The sequence below is a fragment of the Haplochromis burtoni genome, unplaced genomic scaffold, assembly GCF_018398535.1.
Source record: "Haplochromis burtoni strain Fernald_Lab_line unplaced genomic scaffold, NCSU_Asbu1 Contig_61, whole genome shotgun sequence".
NCBI lineage: Eukaryota > Metazoa > Chordata > Actinopteri > Cichliformes > Cichlidae > Haplochromis > Haplochromis burtoni.
Window position 1 is genome coordinate 572,287 of NW_024582422.1, and position 8,923 is coordinate 581,209.

General features: G+C 45.2%; 1 protein-coding gene across 2 annotated transcripts in view; it reads right to left on the minus strand.

Moving 5' to 3' along the window:
- Nucleotides 1–1,968: 1,968 nt before the first annotated feature.
- plcxd1 (phosphatidylinositol-specific phospholipase C, X domain containing 1) overlaps nucleotides 1,969–8,923 on the minus strand; it is a 7,624-nt gene continuing 669 nt past the window's right edge. Inside the window, exons 2-7 of one of the 2 annotated variants that reach the window (XM_042221118.1) lie at nucleotides 8,731–8,847; nucleotides 5,142–5,284; nucleotides 4,786–4,914; nucleotides 3,679–3,834; nucleotides 3,015–3,198; nucleotides 1,969–2,921 (exon numbers count right to left, since the gene is read on the minus strand). In XM_042221118.1, the coding sequence (XP_042077052.1) occupies nucleotides 2,677–2,921; nucleotides 3,015–3,198; nucleotides 3,679–3,834; nucleotides 4,786–4,914; nucleotides 5,142–5,284; nucleotides 8,731–8,839 (966 nt within the window). In that variant the 5' untranslated portion in view covers nucleotides 8,840–8,847 and the 3' untranslated portion in view covers nucleotides 1,969–2,676. The remainder of the gene's footprint in view (nucleotides 2,922–3,014; nucleotides 3,199–3,678; nucleotides 3,835–4,785; nucleotides 4,915–5,141; nucleotides 5,285–8,730; nucleotides 8,848–8,923) is intronic. The other variant, XM_042221117.1, reaches the window with a different exon arrangement.

Consider the following 8,923-nt stretch of genomic DNA (forward strand, 5'->3'; position numbering starts at 1 on the left):
CTCATTGGCCACCTAATGAGAAAAAAGTATTTGAACTCTCAAAGAACCAGAGACAGGAAATATATCTGTGGGCTCATGTGTAAGCTCATGTGTAAGCTCATGTGTAAGCTCATGTGTAAGCTCAAAACATGTTGGAGCCAAGTTTTATCATAAGGGAGTGGCAGAAAAAACCTGTGGGACGGGTGTTTGTTTGACAGTGTATGCTTTCACCAGCTTCCACAGCTTTCATTTTCCAGGTAGCATCATGACCTTCAGAGGACAAAGTAGTTGAAGTACTAAGTCAATTTTTTACTCTTTAAGTGAAAAAATACAGTAGTAATAGATACTAGTAGCAGTAGAAGATTAGAGTGTTTTCTACCAGCTATTATATATTAAAAAAAATCATGAGTGCATTAGATTAATGCACTCAGCTTTAACATCTGTTATGCTGAGCACAAGCAGAGGCAATCAAAAAGAATAACAGAGATCTAGTTGTGGCTGCATTATACCGATATCTGCCTCCCACTGCTAAGAATGAGTTTGTCCTGTTTTTGCATATTTACATTTTCCAGATCATCAAATTTGAATATTGGACAAAGATAGTGATGAAAGTTATGTAAACCTACCTGCCCTGTGTGCAAAAGTAACGGCCCCTAAACCTGATAACTGGCTGTTCCACCACCAAGTATTTGTGATGCCTTCAGTGAGTCTTTCATGTCACTGTGGAGGAACTTTAGCCCACTCTTCTTTGCAGAAATGCTTTAATTCAGACACATTAGAGAATTTTCCAGCATGAACGCCTGTTTAAGGTCACAATGAAGCAGCTCAGTCTGATTTAAGTCCAGACTTTGACTCCAAAACATTCATTTAGTCTTTCAGAGTCTTTCAGCGAATCAGAGGTGGACTTGTTGCTGTGTTTTTGATTAACTGTCCTGCTGTATAAGCTCTATCAAAAAGAAAAGTTCAGAGTTTTAAAGGTTTTGAAGGTTCCGTCTATCATTGTACTTTTAAAGCCACACGTCCATTCACAAGCTGATTACAATGACAGCTGTCACTTGTGTCATTCCTTATATGTCGTGCGTCTGTAACTCAGTTTGCATTAGCTCTGTCTTTCAGCCTTTAGGATGATGATGAACTTCAGTCACAGGAAACCTGAATAAAGGAGATCCAGAGGAGATGGACGGGATCAGCAGGGGGAAGAAAAAATGAATGATGTAACAAACATATCAGATTTTCTGAGCTCCGTGCTCCTTTCCTTCACCTCATGACACAGAAAGTGGTCAGGAAAAGACAGAGCAGTCAGGTCAAACACTGCGCCCTGCTGGCGAAACCCTGCAGAGGGCAGATCACTCCGGCTGAGTTCAGCTGTAATCGGAAAAACCTCTCACACTGTGCTGATGAGTCAGGGAACAAAAAGAGGATTTTCTTACAAATGCTTGTGTTTATTGGAAAAGCTCATGTCCACAGGCACAGCGGCACAGCATCATTGGGAGGAAAGCCTCAATCTACTGGCTAAATCAGGTTTTAGTAGAACAGTCGGGGCTGTGTTCATGCAAATATGTTTTCCATGCAGTTTGCATAAGTTTCAAATCTCTTCTACATTCTCTGTGGTTAAATACTAAATAATATTGCACACACAATATTATAAAAGAGTACAGTCACGTGTGCTCGCTGAATTCGTTGTGCTTATTCGTGGGTCATTTCAAAATAAAATCAAGCAGCAGCTCCCATCTGACCCCTCACAATAAGCTGATTCTTTCAGATTATTTACTGATGCCACACATATCTTTACCTTCATACTGGGAATATTTTACACTCATGATTACTTTCATAAGTGCACATGAACCCGTCAGGGCTGAAAACACATTTAAGCTGCATCTCGATATATGCTCAGTCATCCAGGTAAAGAAATACCAGTAAAGTTGATTCTGTTCATCTGGATGCTTTCAGTGGGAGAAACGTTTTGTCCTCATCCTTCTACGTCTTCAGTCTCAGCTGACTGCAGGTCTCCAACCTTATAAACAGTACCTCTGCACAATGACTCAAACCAGCCCACTGAATGAACACTGAGCTGTTTCTTCCAGATGGACAGAATCAACCTTTTGGGACATTTAAACTGTGTTTCAGACTGCAGCAGTTCGACTTCGTGAAGATGTTTCAGCTCTTATCCAGAAGACACCAGGTGTTTAACACCACTCAGTTTAACTCTGCAGACCTCTGAACTCTGTTCCTCATCTCTGAGCAGCTGTGAGCAACAGTGTGACGATCTGTCACAGTTTAAGTGCATCCTGGGTAAATTTCAGGCTCATATCAGCAGGTGGGACAGGGGAGAGCAGGTGAAGGCTCGCTTGTACGGTAGGGTCATGTTGCAGCTGACTGTGAGGGGTTCGGATCGATCTCACGCAGCACGACCCCGCTCTAAAAAGCCTACGCACTGGATTATTTGTAGAATTATTGCTCCGGTCAGCGTAACGTGAGTCCGGCCACGGCGCTGCCTCCGACATTGCATAAATAATGAGGTGAGTGTAAACAAACAGTGCAGGTCCAAATACCAGAACGTCTGTTTTCAAGCAGCTTAAAGGCTGAAACGTCCATGTCTGAACAAATATTCAAGTATTATTGTGTCACCGCTAACAAAAAGGCCTGTGTGCTTCTCATGCTGTGGTTCACGTTCTCCTCAGGTCACGCTTGTTACAGTCACGAGGACCGCTTCAGAAGCTTCTGGTTCAGCGCCACGACGGTGGGCACGAAGCGGCTCTCCGAGACGAAGTCGCCGGCGATGATGTTCAGCGAGCCGTCCTCCTCGCCGGGCGTCTGCTCTTTGACCCAGCCGAGCAGCGTCGGGTACGTGGACATCACCAGGTCCTTCAGGGACTCAGTTGGGTGGGTGCAGATGTACTTCAGGTCCTCCGTCAGATTAATCCCCGTCACAAAGAAACCTCCTGAAACACACACACACACACACACGGTGAGATCCAGATGGTGAATGTGTTTAATCCTCACCTGTCTGACATCATGACTCGTCAGCAGGTCACCTGGTCTCCTGTTTTGTTGCTTCATGCGTTCAAACTCATCAATCAGAGCCTCGGCTTTGCATTTGTTGGCCCACCAGTATGGGATGTCCGGCCACAGCTCAGTGTGCCGGCGCTCCGTGCTGTGCTCGTAGGACGCGATCACCTGGTAGCCCGAAGCCCAGAGCTTACGAAGAGTGACCTCAGCCTGAAAGCAACACATCAGAGCCGTGAATACCTTAATAATCCAGGTAATGCAATCACCACGGCTCCCATAATCCTCCCTAAAAGTTTAAATAAACCCCACCAGGCTCTTTAATATGAGTTAAAGGTCAAAGAAGTACACTTAATGGAAGTCCACTTTTTTGATATATGAAGTTTGTGTACGGTCGGTTTTAATGTTTGCACATTTTGTGGGCGGAGCTAAACTGGAGGAAGCATAAATGGATGGATGAATCCTCTCTGTGGTCACGTCCAGGTGTTTGACACTGGCTGACTGATGCGTGTGCGACTGCCGTGAAATGGGTTCATCCAGTGTGAGCTATTTAACAGGAGCGCCCTGTCAGCATGGAGGGCAGCACCTCTGCTGTAAATCTGTAAAACAGGATACTTTGGGATTCTGTGCCGGCTTCACCCTTACAGTTAGAAACCTATGAGATGTTTCAGGAAACAGGAAGTGCATCCGTACCTTTTTGGGACAGAGTTTGGAGGCAAACACAGTACGTATGGTGGTGAGCAGCACCGCGTGGAGCTCCTGGCTCAGGCCGAGGAAGTGGCTGAAGGAGAGGACGACCACCTCTTTGGGATGGGCGTCCAGCCACTCTCGGATCTCCGTCAGCACTGTCTGTCAGAGACACAGGCGAGCTCAAACCTCACACACCAAAATGAACTTCATCCCGCCCACGTGCACAGCTGATTTGACGTGTTATTGCTGCCATTTTGTTATTAATGATGTAGTCCTGCTGTTTTCTGTTCCTGCTTCAAAACACACGTGTGGGATTGCTCATGTCAAACATAGTCAAAGTTTCTAAAAATGAGCTCAGTGTGTGTGCAGTAATCCCTGAACACTCAGATTAACATAGGGATACTCTTACTCTGTGTGTGTGCTCACTTCCAAAGACAGTCTGTCTCTTATGGAAGTTATCACAGAATATCACAGAATATCAACCAAAGACGCAGAACAAACCTGAAAGTTATAAACTGCTTTTCATGTCATTGAGTGAACACGTATTAAAGGAAAACGCGACTCAGCACTTTCTGTCAAGCTTGTGATTCACATGTTCACTGCAAACTTCATGCTACTTGCGGTGTCATCTGTGACTGTCGTTAACAAGCTCCTCCCACCACCTTTCTCAGGATCATCCTCACTTTAGATTTCTGAATAATCGCACTGACAGCTTCACCTTCTCTCCTGTCGCTCCGTCACCCTGGTGCAGGTCTGCAGTCCTGCCCCTGACATCCGGTGACAGCTCTTTGGTCTTGCAGTCTGTGGACAGCGGTGCTTTATTCGCACACCGAGCTGAGATCAGGAGTATCTGACTGGGTGATTGTGCTACGTGGGCCACACAGCCATTCTGTGGGCGTCTGTAGGGGATCAAATACTTATTTCAAACTGAGTTTCTGGATTTTTGGTTGATATTCTGTTGCTCTCTATTGAAACATAACTTTCTCTGTAAGCCGTGAAGAAGAAAGCAAAAAGCCAGACTGGATAACCATGAAGCCCACAGAATTCCAAATCTAAACCTGTCATGGATTTAGCATCTGTTTGCATATGTGTGACCGGGCTGTGAGTCACCTCCACAGTGAGCGTGGTGTAGACGCCATGGTAGAAGTACAGGTGTGTGGAGCTGTCGTTGGGCCTGTGTGCAATCCTCAGGTCGCAGTACCTCACCCCACAGTCCAGCTGATGCTTTATACAACACTCCTGAAACATGGAGGACACACAACTCATCACAGCAGGTCCGGCTTTATACACAAGAAGGACTAACACAGGTACAGTTACAGCCTGTCATCACATTGTGCTCTTCCTCCCCACTGTCACCGTGAGCTGCTGGTAGAGGATCGTGGGATGGCTGGGTTTCTCTCTGATACTGTACAGTGTAATCCGCCCGAGGCGACAGCTGTTTCAGAACAGTGCTGTAAAAGTATTACCTGGGTTTTTGCCCACTTGTACACAAATGGACGAATGAGGGGCTTCATGAATTTGTCGAGCTTCTGCAGCATGTCAGGCTGCATGAGGTCGATGGGAGACCTGTCGTCCATATCCAGGCAGTAGGTTATTGCATTATGGCTGCCTGAAAGGGACAAAGATAATCCTGAATGTTCCACTTGGCCCTGACAGACTTCCTGCACATACAGTGGGGCAAAAAAGTATTTAGTCAGCCACCGATTGTGCAAGTTCCCCCACCTAAAATGATGACAGAGGTCAGTAATTTGCACCAGAGGTACACTTCAACTGTGAGAGACAGAATGTGAAAAAAAAAAAACCATGAATCCACATGGTAGGATTTGTAAAGAATTTATTCGTAAATCAGGGTGGAAAATAAGTATTTGGTCAATAACAAAAATACAACTCAATACTTTGTAACATAACCTTTGTTGGCAATAACAGAGGTCAAACGTTTACTATAGGTCTTTACCAGGTTTGCACACACAGTAGCTGGTATTTTGGCCCATTCCTCCATGCAGATCTTCTCGAGAGCAGTGATGTTTTGGGGCTGTCGCCGAGCAACACGGACTTTCAACTCCCCCACAGATTTTCTATGGGGTTGAGGTCTGGAGACTGGCTAGGCCACTCCAGGACTTTCAAATGCTTCTTACGGAGCCACTCCTTTGTTGCCCGGGCGGTGTGTTTTGGATCATTGTCATGTTGGAAGACCCAGCCTCGTTTCATCTTCAAAGTTCTCACTGATGGAAGGAGGTTTTGGCTCAAAATCTCACGATACATGGCCCCATTCATTCTGTCCTTAACACGGATCAGTCGTCCTGTCCCCTTGGCAGAAAAACAGCCCCATAGCATGATGTTTCCACCCCCATGCTTCACAGTAGGTATGGTGTTCTTGGGATGCAACTCAGTATTCTTCTTCCTCCAAACACGACGAGTTGAGTTTATACCAAAAAGTTCTACTTTGGTTTCATCTGACCACATGACATTCTCCCAATCCTCTGCTGTATCATCCATGTGCTCTCTGGCAAACTTCAGACGGGCCTGGACATGCACTGGCTTCAGCAGCGGAACACGTCTGGCACTGCGGGATTTGATTCCCTGCCGTTGTAGTGTGTTACTGATGGTGACCTTTGTTACTTTGGTCCCAGCTCTCTGCAGGTCATTCACCAGGTCCCCCCGTGTGGTTCTGGGATCTTTGCTCACCGTTCTCATGATCATTTTGACCCCACGGGATGAGATCTTGCGTGGAGCCCCAGATCGAGGGAGATTATCAGTGGTCTTGTATGTCTTCCATTTTCTGATGATTGCTCCCACAGTTGATTTTTTCACACCAAGCTGCTTGCCTATTGTAGATTCACTCTTCCCAGTCTGGTGCAGGTCTACAATACTTTTCCTGGTGTCCTTCGAAAGCTCTTTGGTCTTGGCCATGGCGGAGTTTGGAGTCTGACTGTTTGAGGCTGTGGACAGGTGTCTTTTATACAGATGATGAGTTCAAACAGGTGCCATTCATACAGGTAACGAGTGGGGGACAGAAAAGCTTCTTACAGAAGACGTTACAGGTCTGTGAGAGCCAGAGATTTTCCTTGTTTGAGGTGACCAAATACTTATTTTCCACCCTAATTTACGAATAAATTCTTTACAAATCCTACCATGTGAATTCATGGATTTTTTTTTCACATTCTGTCTCTCATAGTTGAAGTGTACCTCTGGTGCAAATTACTGACCTCTGTCATCATTTTAAGTGTGGGAACTTGCACAATCGGTGGCTGACTAAATACTTTTTTGCCCCACTGTATGAAGCTGTGGATCTGGAGCTTCTCCAACCCCCAAACTGAGCCCAAAACCTTTAAAGTCACACAATAAATACTGTTTTTGGCATGTGTGTGTGTAAAAAGGTGCTTCATCAATGTCTTCACTTATTAATCAACCATTTTTAGCAGCTTAAACGACCGAGTCAGCACATGTATGATCCTTGTTAAAGCCGCTGTTCCTGTTTCTCTGACAGATATTTCAAATGTTCAATAAAACCAGGAAAATGTAACTGAGAAAATGAATTTTCATTTTACTGCTCGTGACAAATCCGAGCTCATGTGGAATTTGGCGGAGGTGACGTGCCCTAAAAGTTGGGACGGAGCAACAAAAGCGTGTGAAAGTCAGCGGTGCTAAAGAGAAGATCAAAAGTGAGCTGGCAGCAGGTCGGTCACGTGATCAGGTAGAAAAAGATCATCTCAGAGATGCGGAGCTTCTCAGAGGTTCACAACCTGTTTCAGAATCGCAGTCCTCGCTGTGAACATCTCATCATCTACACAACATGACATCATCAGCACACTCGGAGGATCTGAGTGTGCTCTCTGTGCACAGGCTGATGACTGTAACCTTCAGCAGAAACACTGCTCTGTGATAAATCTGTGCACGGCTCAGGAACACTTCCAGAAACCAGTGTCTTCAAGCAGCTCGGCATGCCGTCCACACATGCAGCTACAGCTCCGTCACTCCGACACGAAGCCATGTGTGACCATGATGGAGAAACGGCACTGCCTCCTCTTTAAAATGGACCAAGACAAAGAGGAAACTGATCTCATGTCGTGTCTTAATCTTGAAAAGATCCACTGCTCCACCCAGAACCAAAAGGGTACATTTGATTAAATCTGGGGTCTTTTTCTGACAAACCTCTCTAACCTTCAATTTAAGGATGTTCCTGCTGACTAACTGATTTGCTTATTCCATAGAGGTCCAATGTGTGTCCGTGTTAATGGGAATGTGAAGCTCAGTGGTGTTGCAACTAACTTCTGCGTGGTTTGTAAGAAAAGGGTTTGTTAGTATCAATCGCCCCTCCTGGGTTGTCTTTTTCTGTTTATGTTTGTTTGTTTGTTTGTTTTCTTTACCTATGTGCTAACATAAAACGTTCTGTTTTGTATTCAATGTAACCTGTTTTTGTGTTTCCCTTTTCTTTTCTTTTTTTTTCGTAAACTGTATCCACAGTCACTCACTGATTCAAAACAGTTTTTTCTGTTCTACAGTGAAGAAAATGCGCCTTTCTTTATGTTTTACTCAGCGTCTGACTTTGTTGGAGCTTTTCTGGGTTTGTACTTGTGGGTCAAGAAATAAAGCCACTCACTAAGACGACAATAAGACGTGCTGCATAACAAACAGAAATGCAAACACACAAATCTGCATTTGGCTTTTCTTGGTCTCCTTGCAGCACATTTCCTTTATCACTCCAATCTTTCCTTTCTTACTGAGTCTGCTGTTTGATCTCAGATTTCTGTCATTGGTTATTTTAATTACCACTTTCCTGAGATAAGATAAGAGACACATAATAAAATTGCAGTTCAATAGGAAACAGTTCAATCAGGCAGAAAACATGAAGAGGCTGATAAATGAATGAACAGGTGAATCTCTGACTGTGAGAGCAGCAGGTGAACTGTGTGTGTGTGTGAAATGTGGACACAATGCGTTCATCACGTCCTCACAGTCAGAGAATCATCAATAAACCAGAGACAATAAGACAGAACAAACTGATTCAGGTCCCATCACACCATCAGCACCATCTGCCCCCAACATCAGGCCTACCTGGGATGGCCAGGTGGAACAGCGGGACATCCCACAGCGCACATGGCAGGCGAGACATCCAACTCTCCATGGGCAGCTCCATCAGGCTGGGCTCACTCAGCCCGGACATCACTGCTGCTGACACACACACACACACACACACACACACACACACACACACACACACACACACACACACACACACACACACACA